Genomic DNA, 17,012 nt, shown 5'->3' on the forward strand with positions numbered 1-17,012 from the left:
GCTTTGTTTGTATTTTATGTATAGAGTTTATGATATGAGAAAGATCCGGGCCATATCTCTGAACAATTACGTTTCCTGCACTGTGGGGCTAATGGTTGCGCTAAGTTGTGATCCCCTTTGGGCCTCCTTGACTCTATCTTCGATATGCCTAACTGTCGTTGAACAGCTTGGATTCGTCGTTTTACGTACACTGAGCGATCTCTGTGAGCTATTCCACTTCCCCGTTCAGTCCTCTTTACTTTCCATGACGCTACATCTGGAGAACATGTAGATGCCACACATCTTCCACACAGTAATGGAGCACCCCAACAACCATGATCGTGCACTTCACATAGTCGGACACCGCGCCATAGCTGGAGGCTGCTTATCCGAACCCGGCGGACACGTCGAGAAGATGTTATAATTCCTCGTGCTCAAGTACATGTAATGACCCCCTCCATCCAGTCCATCACGTCCCACTGAATGCATCCCGTCGTCGGCTCCACAAACATCATGCGAGCGCACATGGTCGCGAACACACACAAGTCCCGCTTCTGCCTGCAAGTTTGTCTCGCCATATGGACTCCTGGCACTCTTGATCGCCTTCTGCATCCACGTGTGCATCTCTCTGTCTCGAAGCACGTGAGGGCGGATGCGCTCAGACTTGGCGTTGTGGTAGCAGGTGTTGAAGACGTGCCATGCGGCGAGGGCCCAAGCCTCGTAGGCATCGTTGCCGTGCAGTATGTCCTCCTCTTCAAGGAGCATGGCGTATAGCAGGGTGTAGGCTCCGTTCTTGAGCATTTCGATGTCGCGTGGCGGGGCTTGGAGCTCGTTCGCGGCATCGTGGATATCGCCCTTGCGCAGCCAATAGCTGAGATGACGGAGCATGTGGCGACGCGTGTCACTGATCAGACGTTTCTTGGGCGGAGCGGTGCAGAGCTCGCAGGTGCAGTTGAATGACGAAGCTTTGTACAGAGCCTTTTGGCGCTCTGCCGTGGTGAGCCAGCCAACGACGCCGGAATAGCAGAAGCAGATCTCCTCTCATTCGGCAATGTCTCGCAGAGCTTTTACCGTGTGGTGGGTGGCACTCTTGTCCAGCGGAGTGAGGCACATCGCGTTCGGGCTGCATGAGTGGTTGATCTTGCTGGCGATGGTGTACATGCACACAGTTTGACTGAACATGTCGCCGCTGGTGAACTGATTGGCGTTAGCGTGCCGAGCTTGCATTTGCAACCTGGTCTGTGAGTTGAATCGTGGCGACATTGGTCAAAGATCGCCTTCTTCCATGGCGGCAAGTCGTTGTACGCGCGCTTGACCATCTTCTCATCGATGTCAAACGGTCCTTTGAATACGAAGAGCGCCTCTTCCCCGAAGATGACAGTTCCTGTCTTGATGAGCGCGGTGGCAAACATGCCCACGCCCTTTCCAGGAGCTTGCTTGATCTCGAAATTGCCCGAGCCCAGTGCTATGAAGCATGTTAGTGAGAGCTGGTTGTGAGTGATGGCGTGCGTACTCTGCATTCCCTTCGGCGGATTGGTGGCAGGCTTTGGCACCTTCATGCTGGCTGGTACGGGAACTTTGTTCTTGCTCGCCATCTTGGTTGGAGCTTTGAGCTCGTGGTTTGTGAAGCTGAAGTGAAAGTGGTGGGCGTTTGAAGAAGTTGATCAACCAAGTGAAGCTCGCTAGTGGTCGCGCTAGGCAGCAAGCGCGTCAAAGAGGCAAGCGCAAGCGCGCTGTTTAGAACATGATGGCAGGAGCAATGCGACATCCTCTTTCCGTGTCCGCGGCGAGCCAGCCGCTTTACTCCACAGCAGATATCGAAGCGCTGTCAATACATCTTTCGTCCACGACAGCTTGGACGTATCGAGTGAGCTAGTTCGCTGTTCTCCATGAAGTTGGCACATCGAGCACAGCCAGCGGGTGACCGCAGCGAAGCTAGCAACGATCTTGCAGGAACGACATATCCTGTCACCACCTCTTTGATCACGTCCTGGGACCAATATCGCCATGAGTATCTGTACAATAGCTCTTCATTGAACCTCTTACACCCTTCATCCACTGAGCGTATCTTTTACGACCGCTGCCACTGTTTCGTTCCATGCTCCGTCTTGCCACGACTGGCTCTTCTACCTCATAGTTCAAACCTCCTTCTCCTCCCTAGTCCCTCTCCAATAAGCCCACCCGCCTGCCACCGCATTCGCCGCACACAGCCCCAAACTCGCGCCCCTCACAATGCCCCTCGCGCCAAACTTCTTAGCCAATGGATAGTGTCTCCTCCTCGCCAACACAAAGTATGCCATCGACCACGCCGACATGAGACCAGCACTATCTTTCTTGAATCCTTGGATGTTTAGGTATGAAGAGAAGAGGAGGATGGGAGGGAAGAGCATCGGTAGGGTTTGGAATGGACGCATGTGCTGAGCGGTGATGAGGGTTGCGAGGAGGACTGGCGGGAGGGGGTTCTCTGAATCAATGGGTTAGCTCACATGATGAGGGAAGAACTGTTTCGTTTCCTTCACCTCCCCATGCTTTTGCATAGGCGAAGACGCCTTGTTTTGCGCCTTCTGCATCGGGTGCTTTCGATGGCATTGGCATCTTGTCGGTCGTTGTTCTGGTCGAGGCGTGGGAGGATCGTTGCTTCGTGATTCGCTGCCCTCAACTGCAGCGGCGGTATGGCAGAACTTGAAAGAGCGCTCGCCTCAATAGAATCGTACAATGGGGTGTCACAAGATAGTTCTGCCAGATGAAGTGAATGTCGACCAGCGAGACGTCATGAAGAAGCGCGGACTTCTCGGCCGGGATTTTGGCTCGGCCAGGGTCTGTCAGATGTCGACTTCCGCATGGAGATCTGGCATCAATCAACACCAAAGGCCCAACTCTAAATCAACACTCTGTCAACAACACAACATACACTTCCTCGACTCTTGGACATTACTCATCTTGAAGAGACCACACCTTGCTCGCATACCGCCAATCCTCGCCATCCTTCCTTGCGCCGACTCTCCTCCGCTGATCGCGCACACCCCGCGCTCCTCCGCCGCCGCCAAGGCAACACCCCAAGATCGACACAAACTGTACTATATCCCACCATCACGATGCCCGACGACAAGAAAGACCACCACAAGCACGACGACGGCTCCTCCTCCCGCGCCTTCACAGTCGAGCAAAAAGCCGCAGTTCTGCGGGTAAAGAAATGCAAAGCGACAGATTTCTACGATATCCTCGGCCTCGAATCAGTGCGAACGACGTGTAGCGATGGCGAGATCAAGAAGGCATATCGGAAATTGTCGCTCCTGACACATCCGGACAAGAACGGATATCCCGGCGCAGATGAAGCGTTCAAGCTGGTGTCGAGGGCGTTCCAGGTCTTGAGCGATAGCGATAAGAAGCAGAAATACGACAAATTTGGCGGCGACCCAGATAATCGCTTCGCGGGCGCGAGCGCAAGTGGTGCGAGTTCGTTCTCAGGTTTTGCGCAACAACGGGGTGGTGGAGGGAGGGGGCCGATGTTCGAGGAGGAGATAAGTCCCGAGGAGCTCTTCCGACAATTCTTCGGCGGAGGCGGTGGCATGGGAGGACCGTTTGGTGGGATGGGCGGTGGAGGGTTTGGAGGGCCGGGCTTCGTGTTCAATATGGGAGGAGGGCCAGGGATTCGAGTACATCAATTTGGAGGAAACCGACCCAGGAGGAGACCGCACAATCACGAGAATCAACAACCACAATCCGCATTCCAGGCGCTGCAGGGACTATTACCGCTGCTACTACTCTTCATCCTTCCCCTCCTCTCCTCCCTCTTCTCTGGCTCAACACCCTCAGGCCCGGGTATGCGCTTCGACGGCGCAGTCAATCCTCACACACAACAACACACCACCCGCAATCTAAAAGTCAACTACTGGGTAAATCCGGTCGAAGTCAAAGATTACACAGGCAAGCAATGGAAACAACTCGATGCAACAGCGGATCGGAAGTACGTCAACCAATTGAGCACGGAATGCGAATTGGAACAAAGTCAACGACAACGGTTAGCGCAAGAGGCGCAGGGCTTCTTCTTCACTGATCAGGTCAAGATGGATGAGGCGCGGAAGATGAAGATGCCGAGTTGTCAGAAGTTACAGGGGTATGGGTTGAAGTTACCGGGGTATTAGCGAAAACCCAATCCCATCTTTTGAGTGAATCAGCGATTTTCTCGTGAATGGAATCTTTTCTCTGACGAGCTTTTTTTGCAGTAGATTTGTTCTTCCTCATGCTGCGCTTTGATGTGCCTGCACCAACCGGGTCCGCTTTCGTCAAGGCTTGCTGGGCCATTCGCATAAGAACCCATACCTTGTCTTGCCTGGCGCATGCTGTTATGCACGAGCGTTGCGTCTGGGGCTTATGAGGACGGTATGATGCTCTTAGCGCCATGCCCACGCGCACGCGACTTACGCCCAGCGATCGGGACATTCTCCCGCCAAGTCTCGAAATGCAACGCGACCGATAGTCAACGACGTGAGCCGCGTAAAACTCGCAAGACCCCATCATCAGCGTCGAACACAGACTGCTTTCTCGGGTCGGCCTTGAATACCTCCCTTTCCGCCTCTCTCCTCTCCCGGACCCGCCGACACTTTGCGACGAAGGCTGGGGGCCCCTTCTCCTTGGACACTTCGCCGGGTAGAACACTAGGAGACTGATGGGGCGGTTACGGCTCGCGCGCCGACCTGGCCTGCCTCTGTACGTGTTTAATTTCTATGCGGCTATACCGTCCACTGACCAAGACGTGGTCCGGCAGTAAAAGGAAACGGGGCGTGGCGATCGATGTGAGGCCGCGGGAGGGATTCTCAAAATCTCGCCGTAATGTGTCGCAATGAGAATCACGAGTTTGGCTGGACACTTCCACTTACCACTTTGACGGATGCGGTACTTGAGCAGATAAGGCAACAGATAGAATGCATGTGAAGTACGTCAATATGGTAATGACACAGCAGCAGATCGCTTGCGTTCGTATTGCATTCGTCCATCGTGAAGTTATGCTAACGGCTGTCAAGATGCACATCGCTCTCGTTCCAGTCCATGATCTTCTCGGCGTGCCACATGCACGAAAAGCAAAATAAGCCTCCCCCAATAACGCAAGCGCAGAGGATGCGGCACAGAACTCAAAAGTCCCAGAAAGATCCAGACCGAAATACCATTACTGAAGTTCTTGTGCCCGGTCCGTTCCCTTGACAGCGGCTCTTGCACATCAAGCCCAAAGCCTTGCAATCGCGCATAATACCTCACGCAGATCAAATGATCTACGCAAAGCGGCAGCGCATCCTCAGGCCCAAGCAGGAAACCAGACTCCGATAATGCATCGAAGCGCTCGAAGCGCAAAGCTGAAGCAAGCTTATGCTGAAGAACGTGATAGCCGACCTCCATCGGTGCTCCCGTTCGCCTGCTGCACAGACGCCTGCAACTCGCAAAACAGTCCTTCCACAATACCACCCACGTCTCGTCGCACCGGGAAGCCTCCGGCTGATTGGGACCATGGTCATGGTGTGTTGTGCATTGCCATTGGACGATGCCCGTGTCTTGCCATCTGTGATCTGCTGGATCTATGCAGGACCTCGACTGCCCGCACGCACGGGCACTTCAGACAGCACCTGGGTGAGCTTTTGGCAACTACCATACACTACACTCGAGGATAAAAGAGTATGTATGGTAGTCCGTCGAGAGCCTTGATGTGCTCAGTTCGGTTGTTGCCATGAGCTGACAGGGGCACATCCCTGGCGAAGACATCCACCATCAGGCGGTAGGGAGCTGCAGTTGGAGGCAGAAGAGTGTCCGAGAGCCTCCTGAGATCTTCCTCGGTGGGTCTGTCTGGCGTAGTAGACCGGCCGGAGACAGTACATCTTGAGCTGGATCATCTCGAGTACCATCATCCGGAGCTCACGAGTATCGTATTGGTCAGTGAATGCGTAGAGCTCAATCAGCCAAGCCCATGGCCAGCTGAATCGGATTGAGGTGCAGACCACTGAGCGCTCCGCTGTCGGGCGAGCGACACATCCATCCTTGGTAACAATCTTTGACCTCGTGGATCGTTGGTGACGCGGCACTGGCAGGGTCAGAGGCGTGTTGCGCGGTTGGCACTCGCATGTCCGTGGCAGGGCGCGACCCGTCTACCATCTTGAGAGACTTCGTCGACTACGTCGAACTTGCGCTTCTTGGTTCTCGAGGAATACTCGGCTAGTATACCATACAGCCAGCTAACCAAACACTCAACCCACCCAGCCGTGGACATCCCTAATCTCGATCTCGTTCGTGACCGCCTCGTTGAAGCCCTTCTTGAAAGGCGCCTGCGAGGTACGCTGACTTCGCGCAGAGTAGTTCTCCGGGCATCCTGAAGGTGTGTTTGCTGTCTCCCTCGTGGACATTGATGGTGATCATGATGGGGTTATACAGACTAGAAATAGGGAAGAAGTATGGGATATTCCAGATCGAGACCTCAGCCGGCAACGTACCTTTGTCACCAGCCCCTCGCTCCACTTCGCAATCGGACCACCCGCTTGAAACGTGCACGCATCACACGCATGTATCGTGATCCTTGCGCGACGCAGCCCTCCTCCCATCCCCTTCGGGGATGGAAGTCTTGTACCGGTAACCATGGCGAAGCGCTCGCAGACGTCCGAGTTTCCTGCCGCGCGCGAGAGAGAGAGAGAGAAGCTCGGTCGTTATTCACATATTGCCATGGCTTTTGAATCACTCCTACCAACGCCTTTGCTAAACTCAACTTCCCAAGGGTATCATGCAACACAAAAATCCAACGCGCATACATTGAACCCACGCCCCCCCCCCCCTCACATTCCTCACGCCTTCTCAGCATCCCTGATTTTAATCTCCTGCTCCTCCTTCTCCGCCAACTTCCTCATATCAAGCAGCGTCTGCACCTTGCCCATAATCCCCTCAAAGACCTCAATAACACTTCCCGTCGGCAACGGAATCAAATCCTGCACACCGACGTTCTGCAGTATCGCCGCAATCTTCTCCGTCTGGATGGTGCTCTTGGCGATCCGAGGCTTACTCAGTTTATCTGACGCGAAGGAGATGCCGCTGGGGAGTTTGTCGGTTGTGTGGATCACGCCGAAGCGGGACATGTCGGATTTTGAAAGGTCGGTGGGGAGGGCGGATTGGGGCGTTGCGGAGGGGAGGGAGTCGCGGGTTGGGCGGCGGGCGGGGAGGGTGTTGGGGTCGGAGGCTTGGGCCGTGAGGGAGTCGCGGGGGCGGGCAGAGATGGGGGCCGTGCCGGGGAGGCCATCGTAAGCTGGATTGCCGGTGGGGCGGAGGCGAGGGTTCTTCTTGAGGCGGTCTTGGGCGAGGAGTTGTTGCCATAGACCCGTGAGGGCTTGGGAGGTGTTGTATTGGTAGCTGTTGGTGTTGGGGGAGGGGTGATCGAGTCGTTTGCGCAGGTCTTCGCGCTGGCTGTCGAGGGTGGCTTGGTTGAGCATTATACGCTGCAATTCGCCGAGGAGGACGGATTCTTCGTCGACTTCGTTGGCGCGGCGGTAGAGGTGGCCTTCGGCGAGGCGTTTGCGGGAGGTTTCTTGCTCGGGTTTGAAGTTGGACAGGGTTTCGTATTGGGTGTAGTCTGCAGCGGTCATGGACGATATGGGCGTGGCCAGAGCGAGCAAGGCAGCTGATATGGTGTAGTAGCGGGCCTTCATGTCCTCCATCGAGCGCTCTGAGCCTTCGTATGCGTAGTGATCTGCGACGACGGGCCATTTGCCATTGCACTCGCGATATGTCTCGACCAAGTAGTCGGTCTCTTCCTTGGTCCAGCCTTCGCTGATGAGGTGTTTCTCGTACACGTCGGCGTCGTATTGGGGTACGTCGACACCAACGTTGTACGGCGCGAAACTGCGGCTCGGATGGCTTTCGTCGCGTTTTGCTCGTTCCCACCTTTGGACGTGTGCCAAGTCGCGTCGTTCTGTTGCCGGAGTCTGCGCCCATCGCGCCGCTCGACGAGGTCGCGAGATGGCCATACTGGAGTGATGGGGTGGTGGAGGTGTGTCGAGTGAGCATCTACAAGTAATGTGCTCGCATGTGAAGGTGGAAGGACGATGGCCAATTCTCGGGGAAAGCGCGGCTTCGAGGACCAAGAATCGTCCAAGGTGGTCTCTTCCCTTTCCCATTACCCTCTCTTCAACTAGATAAGTACAAGACTTCCTTGATTTCAAGCCGCCATACACGGCATACACTAGACGCTCAGCCAAATACCCGCTTCAACATCAAAGTATCATAACCGGCAACCGACTCCCCATCCACCTCGGATCCAAAACCTTGGCAGCGCTATCATCAAACTCATGTAAACACCACCACAAACAAGCCCGAAACTGCAACATCACCCAGATTTCCTCCTCGCTCACCCTCCCATCCTTGCCCACATCCCCATCCCCATCCTTCTCCCCCGCTCCAATCAGCAGATCCGGCTCCGCATTATGAACACTCGCACTGAGCGGAAAATTCGTATCCTGCCTCTTCGCATGCTCCGCCACAGCTGGGCGCAGCACATTGAAGTAGAGACTCATAAGCTGCGCCTCATCATCAGCTTCGAGTTGGCTCAGCGCTGAGTCCGTGGGGAGTAATTGATCCAGAAGCGTGGTGATGTGGGCCGTCACGACGGGAATCACAGCCGTCTCGCCACATTCCTTCCCGGTGAGAAACCGGTCACACTGCTCAATCACATCATGCGCCGCTTCCCGCATGGTAATGTCGATTTCGCTTTCTTCGTCGGCCCAGACGGGTTCAAGCTTTTCCAGCCAGACGGTTTCAATATAGAGTACTTGCGGCGACGGAGGGCCGGGGAGTGCGATCAGTTGGGACTGGAATTCACGCATCAGGGCGCAGGCGTTGAACGTATCGATCCATGCGCCGTGGTAGGTTGGATTGGGGAGTTTCTTAAAGTTACTGCCTCGGAGGCGGAAAGTGCGGCCCAGCATGGCTATGAGGTCGAAATTGATAGAGCGGCCTAGAGTTTGATCGCTGCTGGTCTGGAGGAAGCGGGTGACGGTTTGGGATTTGCAGTGGACGTACTTGAGAGTTTTGCGGATGGAGCGTTCGTCGCCCAAGGTGAGGCGGTATGTCCACGTTGGAGCTTGGGAGGAAGAAGAGGAGGAGGGAGGGACGTCGAAGATGCTAGGCACAGTTCCGAACATGATGTCCTTGACGGCGGCGTTGGGAATGACTCGGTTAGGTTTATAAGCCGCAGTGAAGTTCGGACCCGTCTGGACGAAGGAGATGACGATGCCTAGAGACTGAACAGTAGAAGACGTGAGCGCGAATCCATTCCCTTCCGCTCGGAGGTTGCCTTCAGCGGGATCAAAGACGACCCAGGAGAGACCTAGCATCATCGCCATCTCAGCAATATGCGTAAGCGCCGAAGTAGCATAGGGCCTCAGGACAGATTCCGGCATGAAATCCCAATTTCTATCGCGACCTTGTAGCTGGACGCACATGCTGTATTCAGGCGGTTTGACAGGTTTGAGGCCGCCGCGCGGAGGGGCGGATTCGCGGGTTTCTTTGTCCCAGAGACGGGTATCGGCTTCGTTTTTCTGGAGCATGGCCAGGAGCGTAACCCAGGAGGCGCGTTCATCATTCGTCGTATGGACTCTCGTGAAGAAGGAACCCGATCCTGAGTCATCCTTTTCCTTGGTGGTGTTGACAGGATTCCAGGAGAGGGTGAGTTCCTTTGACTTGTCCGTGCCTTCGACGTTCCGGATGACTGCGCCGGGGACCGGGCCGCGATCGTTTGTTGGTTTGGCGACGAAGAGGACTGGAGTTTTGAATGCGACTGCGAAGCGGAGCTCTTCGAGGACGAAGTGTCGTCGTCGGTGCTTGACCCAGGGACCCATTACGCTTTCTGCGCATTTTCGGTAGCCTTCTGCTGTGGAGATGTATTGTTGGAAGGCTTGAATGACGGAGAGGAAGAAGGCGATGATGGCGATGACTAGGGAGACGTAGCCCAGAATGGTGGCAGAGTCGGCCATGTTGTGTGGTGTCTTTGCCGGTGCTCACCGACATGCGACGAAGGTGGCGAGGATAGCGACAACGTGGGAGATGAGGAAAGGAAGACATTGTCAGGCCAGCAGTTATTGAACATGGCGTACACCGGTGTATGCAGTGATGAGGGCTGATCAATGGAGGTTCGGCCTCTGCCGCTGCGCTTGGTGGATCTTGTCTATATCTAGCCAATAGTCAGCTCGGCTTGCCGGAGGCGTTCGCGGGAGGAAGCAGATCGTTGCTGGTCTTATTATTTGGGGCCGCTGCTACAGGTGTCGGAGAACAGATGTGTACATCAACTGTCGGAAACTATGGCACTACGTGGGTGCATTGCTTCAGCCAAATACTAGAGAGCCCGCAGCGTGTTGGTTCTCTGTGCCACAGCTGATCTCAGCGCAATGTTATCTGACGAAAGCAACTCATGCGCTTGTCCGATGTGCTTGCTGCTGGTTATGAGCATGTCAGTGGAACTTCTCTGAGCTTTCCTCGCATGATGCTGGATGGTTGTTGCCATTAGAGTGCTGCGTGAGGAGGTCGATAGAGAAGCAATACGATGTTATGCTCGTCGAAATGTGAACATTCCTTCGTCCACAAGCAGGAGGCACTCCATGTTTTCCTATCGCAGCATGAGGCCTATTCCATTGACTTAGCGAGACAGCATACCGTAAGCGAAAGGAATCGGATGTCGCTTGCAAGTTTGCGATCCTAATTCACAGCCCTGCTTGGTCAATACGAGATGATCTCCAGGTTGTCGCTTGCTTCGAAGTAACACACTCACCGAGCATGACCGTGGTCGACAGTCTGGAAACGATACTTGTCGTTAAGATCTACTTCTCTGGAAGCACACATACGTCCTAAGTGGTTTTGCCAAGCTGCTCATCGATGCTGCAGCACGTCTTGCCAAGTAGGTCGTCCTGGTCTTCTGCACGATTTTGTCGAGAGTCCAGATCGTAGGAGGCCAGCTAACAAGGCCTGCTTAGTGAATACGAGATGATGTCCGAGAAGGTATGAACCCATGTCGAAGCCAAGGCCATCCGTGCAGTGCTGGTGTCTGTCTCACATGATGTGCTGCGGTCTCGAACGTGCTGGGAAGACCTTGGTCGACGCGTTTGGGGTCGTCGTTCGAGGCGAAGATATGGTTCGTGAGTACTGTACGTCGCGAATGCATGCTTCAGGAAGTTGTTCTCGCAGTCCGGGGATATTCTCTGCAGTGCGCTTCGTGCTGTCGCAAGTGGTGAGGTCCGCTCTGTGCATGCCAGGCAGGTAGGGGTGGTGGCATTCCTTCTTTGTAATCAGTGGAAGCGCATACATATCTCTTGACTTCACGTCGTCGTATCATGCGCCCGTCTTTGTCCTATGGATGCGACTCTATCGTTTCATCAGCACGCACTGTCAAGCACCGCGGCTGACTTGGTCGCATCCTCTTCAGCGAGCGCGTCTGTTTCATGATCGCATCTCGACTCAGCCATCGACCATCAGAGCGACGTGAAACAGGCTGACTTCGTCATGCTACAGTGATGTCGCCATGCCGGCCAGGGTGGCCTTCATTGACTTTCGGGGGAGTGCGACGTCGTGATGTGATGACTGTGTTCGACAAGGACAACAAGCCATGCAAGCAAGGCCTGGCTTGTTGACTGCACGTGGCCTCCATGAAACAAGCTCCTCTCTCCGCCACACCGCCACAGACGGACCTCCGCTCACGCAAATTTGTTGTGAAAGGGGCAGCATGAGCATGATTGCGCATCGCCATCTGTCGTGATGAAGGTGCACAAGGAAGCTACACCAGTCGGAAGCAGCAGGAACCCCAGCTCGGAGATGCATCACCATACAGTGCTAGCCTGAGGCTGTCTCGTCAGATTCATCACGGTGGCATCGACACACCAGCGCCAGACTTGGCAAGATCGCTGCCGCGCATCAAAGCAAAAGTCGAATAATCCCACGCCGTCGCCGTTGCTGTATCCAACGCGCGGCACCACGTCCCCCGTGCGCAAAAGACGCGAGCTCAAACGAAATGCCGACCCATATGGCGGCATGAAACACGGCCGCCCAACACGGAGAGCCGAGGGAGCATGCAAAAGAGGCACGGCCGTTGCTATCAGCTTGCGTGGACAGCAGAAGCCACCAGCGCCGCGAAGCCGATGTGGACATGTGTGATGCTCTATCGGAACATGTCTTCACAGCAGCTGTGCTTGTGTACACCGCTGTGCATCTCGGCGCGTGGCATAGCATGGCGAGCATGGCATGGCAGCACGGCAGCTTTCCGAGATTCCAATGTCGCACCGCGTAGTGCGCGTCTGCGTGGGCCAGACAAGGCAGAACTCCGCCCGCACCGCAGGCGCAAACCTGCGCAATCCGGCCCTGATCTCCACCTGGGATCAAGCGAGCAAAGATCATAGGGCACAACAGCCTACTGTGCGACGAGCCCCTCTCTCGCCGGCGCCACGCAAGATAACAATCTGCCAAGTTGGCTGGCCACACAAGCACTGGAGACGTTGTCAACGGACAACGGACGCCTCCCACAGGCCAGAGGAAATGCGCTCCATCAAAATACCGCTCGAGCGAGGCCAGCGAATGAGGAGATGACTTGTGCCATGCGCACAGAAACCGCGCTCTGTGCTTCACCGAATGCCATGCGCTGGTTGCTGCACTGGACCTGCAGCGGCGGCTGAGCGGCCTGCGCCTCGCCGCCAAGGGAAATAGCCTTGAGCTTCGCCCGTCCCTCTTCCGACCCATGCTCAGGGACCCGCCAATCACGACCCGCTCTGAAGCAGCCGCACAGATTAGCTTTGTGACCGTCGCTTCTCCTAAATTGAGGCAGGATGGGACCAAGCATGAATCGATGACATGACAGGGGAACACCGCGCGACTGTCTCTGCCTCTTTTGTAGCCGACCACTCCCCAAGCATCCCCGTCTCCTCTTGCGTCTCTACTCACCAAGGCTTCCGTTCGCAACATCACTCTTTTCGTCTCTCGTAGGCACCCAACGCTCTTTAGCATTACAGTCACTCATTTCTGTGTGTTGTTGCATTCGCAAGGTAGAATTGACTTCTAGCCATCCAGCTTCGCATTCACCTTCCGAACAGCCGACTATTTGACCCAATCGATCGATATCCCGATTCTACCAAACATGTTCAGCAAGATCGCCTTCGTCGCCGCTCTTGCGGTCGGCGCAAACGCCGGTGTCGTTGCTCGCGACTTCGACAGCTACGGCACCCCAGCACACGGTGCTCAGAAGCCAGAGAGCTACAGCTCGACCTCCGGCGCTGCTCCCCCATCCTACGGTGGTGGTGAGGAGTACCCATCTTCTTCCACCGAGGGTCACCCAACCACCCCAACCACCACCCCAGCCGCTCCAGTATACGGTGCCCCGAGCTCATACAGCAGCTCCAGCACCGAGGTCCACGCGACCTACCCAAGCTCCAGCTCTGAGCACCAGCCGACTTACCCTGCCTCAAGCTCGACGACATGCACCGACAGCACCACCGAGGGCCACGCCACTTACCCAGCAACCTCATCGAGCTCTAGCAGCGCTCCATACTACCCAACTGGCTACCCAAGCAAGTCGTCGTCGTACCCAATTGGCAGCGTAACCAGCTACTCCAAGACTGAGGGCTCGCCAATCACCAGCAGCAAGTCTGGCTACACCACCGCCACTGTCACCAAGAGCAACGGCGAGGTCTACACCACCTACTGCCCCGAGGAGGAGGCTTCCAGCTACAGCAAGACCCACCCGGCCTCGCCAGAGACCACCTCTTCTTCCAAGAGCATGCCAGTCTACGGCTACCCATCCAAGAGCTCTTCTGAGTACTCTCCAGAGAAGCCAACCGTTACCCCATACGCACCAATCTCCACTGGCACTCCGGAGAAGCCAACCGGCTACGGCTGCCATGGCGAGGGCTGCTCCACCTCTTACCAGGTGACCAACAAGACCCTCACCTACACTCAGGGCTACGGCACATCCGCCACCGTCATCACCACCACCGTCAAGTCGACCTCCACCCTCTACCTCACCTCGACTGTCTTCGCTACCAAGCCCGCCACTGCCCCAGTCTACGGTGCCCCATCAGACACCAAGTCCGCCCCAGTCTACGGCGCCCCATCAGGCACCAAGTCCGCTGAGTACCCACAGAAGACCACCACTGGATATGTTACCATCCAGTCGACCTCGACCCTGACCAACTACATCACTGTCTACCCAGTCAAGAGCAACGGCGGCGCATACCCAACCAACGGCTCGCCAACCAACGGCTCTCCAGTCACCAACGCCGGCCACGGCTCCCCATCCGAGACCTGCGTCGCCAACACCGTCACCGTCACCGAGAAGGAGACCGTCTACGTGACCGTCCCAGCCGCCAAGCCAACCGAGTCCAGCAAGAGCGTTGGCCCAATCCAGTCCAGCAGCTCCGTCTACTACCCAACTGCGCCAGCTTACCCATCAACCTCCGGTGCCGCCAAGCCAAGCACGTTCGCAACCTACTACAGCAAGACTTCCAGCGCCCCATACTCGCCAGAGATGCCCAGCAGCTCCGCACCACACTACGCTCCAAGCTCCAGCTCCAAGACCGAGGGCTTGCCAGTCTACTCCTCCACCAGCAGCAGCAGCATGGCATCAGTCTACTACCCAACCGCCCCAGTCTCTAGCAGCTCAACCACCCCAGCGGCCACCTACCCAGCAACAACCTCCACCTACGCCGCCCCACCAGCCTACGGCCCAGCCTCGTCGTCTAGCTCGACCGAGAAGCCATACACCTACGCCCCAGAGTACAGCAGCACCAGCAGCACCAAGGCCCCAGAGGTCAGCACCGCCTACGTCACCCCGATCCCCTCCAAGCCAGCCGGCTACGAGCAGGCTCCCCCAGCGTACGGCGCGCCCGCTGCTCCGGCTGCGTACTAGATTCCAGTCATGAGAAGCTTTTCACGACTTGATGATATCGGCACCCGGCATCCGAAGGCAAGCTGTAGAGACAAGTGATATCCCGATTGCGATGCGCGTGGTTCTTTGTGGTTGGGTTTGGGATAAGGGTGCGGATTTGAAGATGTGCGAGATGGAAGATGGATTGGAAGTGGTAGTTTATTGTGTCAGTCAGAGCAGAAAAGTATGGATTTTGGTGTAGCTTCGACCGACCGACCGTTCGTCAGCCAGCCTTGGGGGTTGGTTGTGTGTGGTCTCTTTGTATATGTTGAATTATGTTTGGAGCGGGTATGAGAAGTGTGTTTTGTGTGTGTGTGTGTGTGTGTGTGTGTGTGTGTGTGTGTGTGTGTGTGTGTGTGTGTGTGTGATATTTTTTGTTGCTTGCTTGCTTTTTCTGATTCATACTTTGGTGGTTTAAAAAAATTTGGGGGTCTTCGATTCTGATGCTGGATTTGTTCGGATTTGTCTGTCTGTGTACGAGCATCTGCCGTGCGCGATGTATTGAGTAATGGGTTATGAATGCCAACGCTATCAATGACTTCGTGGTGCGTGGATCGTTGTGTCCCATAAGTTCTTTTAGCTCACTACCTCAACCCTAGTGCACAGGTGTCTTGACAACATCGAAGGTCTATGGAGCGTACTACGGCACGATGCAGGTCTTCTGAAGGTATAATCGCGGAATGTGCAGTGTAGGCAGTACTGTCGAGGTCACAGCGTGCTCCTGCTGCTATGTGTAGCATTGTGTTGCTGCCTTTCGAATATATGTTGTGCTTTCCTTCACAAGCCCTTACTTCCACTTTGTGCATCGACAGATGGTGGTGTCCTCGCCGATGACATGCAGCATCCTCACCACTCTACATGAGCTTCGCTGTACGATGCACCGAACATGGCACAGACTTCTATTGCTTTGGTTAAACGTCAATCCCCTCATTGACTCTCTACAGAGTCGTGCTGAATGATACAACGGAAAATTCACGTCACACAACCTAATCTGTCCATCCTTCCTACCCAGTATAGACGTTAAAGATCCACAATGGTGATGATGATCTGTCCAGGTTCGACATCTGCCGGACCAAGAAGCAATCAAATGTGGTCCATCATGGTCATCAAACACTGGCAATTCAGCCGGATGCCTGCAAATCTGGTGACCCGGGAGGCCAGAAACGAGGATTGTTTGATCCTTGGTCGCCACGTGGAGTTTTTGCGCCAATGCTAGCGATGGAGAGATGGAGTTGTTGGGCGCGTCTGAAGATGTTGAGAGGATGGGTGCCGTATTTAGGGCTAGAGGGGGGTTTCCGAGACGGAAGGGGATGTTATGAAGCATCGGATGGTGATGCCGAGGTATGGTCAGCCATGGCCGTAGCGACGGTTCTGTCTGCTGCTGTTCATCAATGTCCATGGTATCGTTGAGAGCATGGCATTGTGCTGGAATGGCGTGTATGCTCCAGGACCGGTCGATACCGGCTGCCTCACAATATCGCATACTGAAGCCTGAGTCAGCGAACACCTGAACATATTCTGCCAAGAAGGCACACCGTCTGGACCTTCACGGTCGTGTCTCCGGCTACTGCTTTCACACGTCGCGGCAACCTGTCCTGCCTACCTCTTACGTTCCCATAGCAAAAGTCAGATATGATGTGGTGAAGTGGAGGCCCGACGTTCCGGCCACCAAGGAAGCTGGAGAAAGCTCGCAGGGTTCTGGTTGGTGGAGTTTTCCCTTCCTGCCCTGCAGGCTGCATCCACCGCACATAGCGTGCCCATCATGCTTCTTGATTTATCCGCTTGACGAGACGCCGTACGTTCGCAGCGAGAAACGCCGTCGCTGGCGAGAATGGGTACCGACAAGTGACGCGAGGGAAGTCTTTCAGACATTTCAATCATCCTAGTTTTTCCTTATCACACCCAGCCCCATGCCGACATCCAGCTTGTTGCATTCGTTTCGGTGCATCTATTAAAACAGCATCACCACGCCAGATCCAGCCTGCGCTTCCGTCTTCTGTTCCACCGTACTGGAAGCAGTACGGCATTGCAACCAGCATGTGTATGTGGTTGACAGTAGCACAGCTGATCCGACCATCCCATAGCACCCAGTAAGTCACGCTGCATATAC

At 55.3% G+C, this 17,012-nt stretch overlaps 6 protein-coding genes across 6 annotated transcripts; 2 read left to right on the plus strand and 4 right to left on the minus strand.

Moving 5' to 3' along the window:
- Positions 1 to 327: 327 nt before the first annotated feature.
- CLAFUR5_13388 (uncharacterized protein) lies at positions 328 to 1,574 on the minus strand (the record flags this gene model as incomplete). The annotated part of the gene is made up of 3 exons (XM_047912536.1): positions 328 to 968; positions 1,214 to 1,444; positions 1,493 to 1,574. The coding sequence occupies 3 exons, from the start codon at positions 1,572 to 1,574 to the stop codon at positions 328 to 330; spliced, it is 954 nt and encodes a 317-aa protein (XP_047768726.1).
- A 543-nt stretch (positions 1,575 to 2,117) lies between these two features.
- On the minus strand, positions 2,118 to 2,574 carry CLAFUR5_13389 (uncharacterized protein; the record flags this gene model as incomplete). The annotated part of the gene is made up of 2 exons (XM_047912537.1): positions 2,118 to 2,443; positions 2,499 to 2,574. The coding sequence occupies 2 exons, from the start codon at positions 2,572 to 2,574 to the stop codon at positions 2,118 to 2,120; spliced, it is 402 nt and encodes a 133-aa protein (XP_047768679.1).
- Positions 2,575 to 3,074: 500 nt separating this feature from the next.
- On the plus strand, positions 3,075 to 4,124 carry CLAFUR5_13390 (uncharacterized protein; the record flags this gene model as incomplete). Its single annotated transcript, XM_047912538.1, has 1 exon — positions 3,075 to 4,124. The coding sequence occupies one exon, from the start codon at positions 3,075 to 3,077 to the stop codon at positions 4,122 to 4,124; it is 1,050 nt and encodes a 349-aa protein (XP_047769064.1).
- A 2,676-nt stretch (positions 4,125 to 6,800) lies between these two features.
- On the minus strand, positions 6,801 to 7,973 carry CLAFUR5_13391 (SWR1-complex protein 4; the record flags this gene model as incomplete). Its single annotated transcript, XM_047912539.1, has 1 exon — positions 6,801 to 7,973. The coding sequence occupies one exon, from the start codon at positions 7,971 to 7,973 to the stop codon at positions 6,801 to 6,803; it is 1,173 nt and encodes a 390-aa protein (XP_047768626.1).
- A 246-nt stretch (positions 7,974 to 8,219) lies between these two features.
- Positions 8,220 to 9,977, minus strand: CLAFUR5_13392 (uncharacterized protein; the record flags this gene model as incomplete). The annotated part of the gene is made up of 1 exon (XM_047912540.1): positions 8,220 to 9,977. One exon carries the CDS (start codon positions 9,975 to 9,977, stop codon positions 8,220 to 8,222), a length of 1,758 nt encoding a protein of 585 aa, XP_047769062.1.
- Positions 9,978 to 13,117: 3,140 nt separating this feature from the next.
- CLAFUR5_13393 (uncharacterized protein) lies at positions 13,118 to 14,884 on the plus strand (the record flags this gene model as incomplete). Its single annotated transcript, XM_047912541.1, has 1 exon — positions 13,118 to 14,884. The coding sequence occupies one exon, from the start codon at positions 13,118 to 13,120 to the stop codon at positions 14,882 to 14,884; it is 1,767 nt and encodes a 588-aa protein (XP_047769063.1).
- Positions 14,885 to 17,012: the final 2,128 nt, after the last annotated feature.

The sequence above is a fragment of the Fulvia fulva genome, chromosome 12, assembly GCF_020509005.1.
Source record: "Fulvia fulva chromosome 12, complete sequence".
Classification (NCBI taxonomy): Eukaryota; Fungi; Ascomycota; class Dothideomycetes; order Mycosphaerellales; family Mycosphaerellaceae; genus Fulvia; species Fulvia fulva.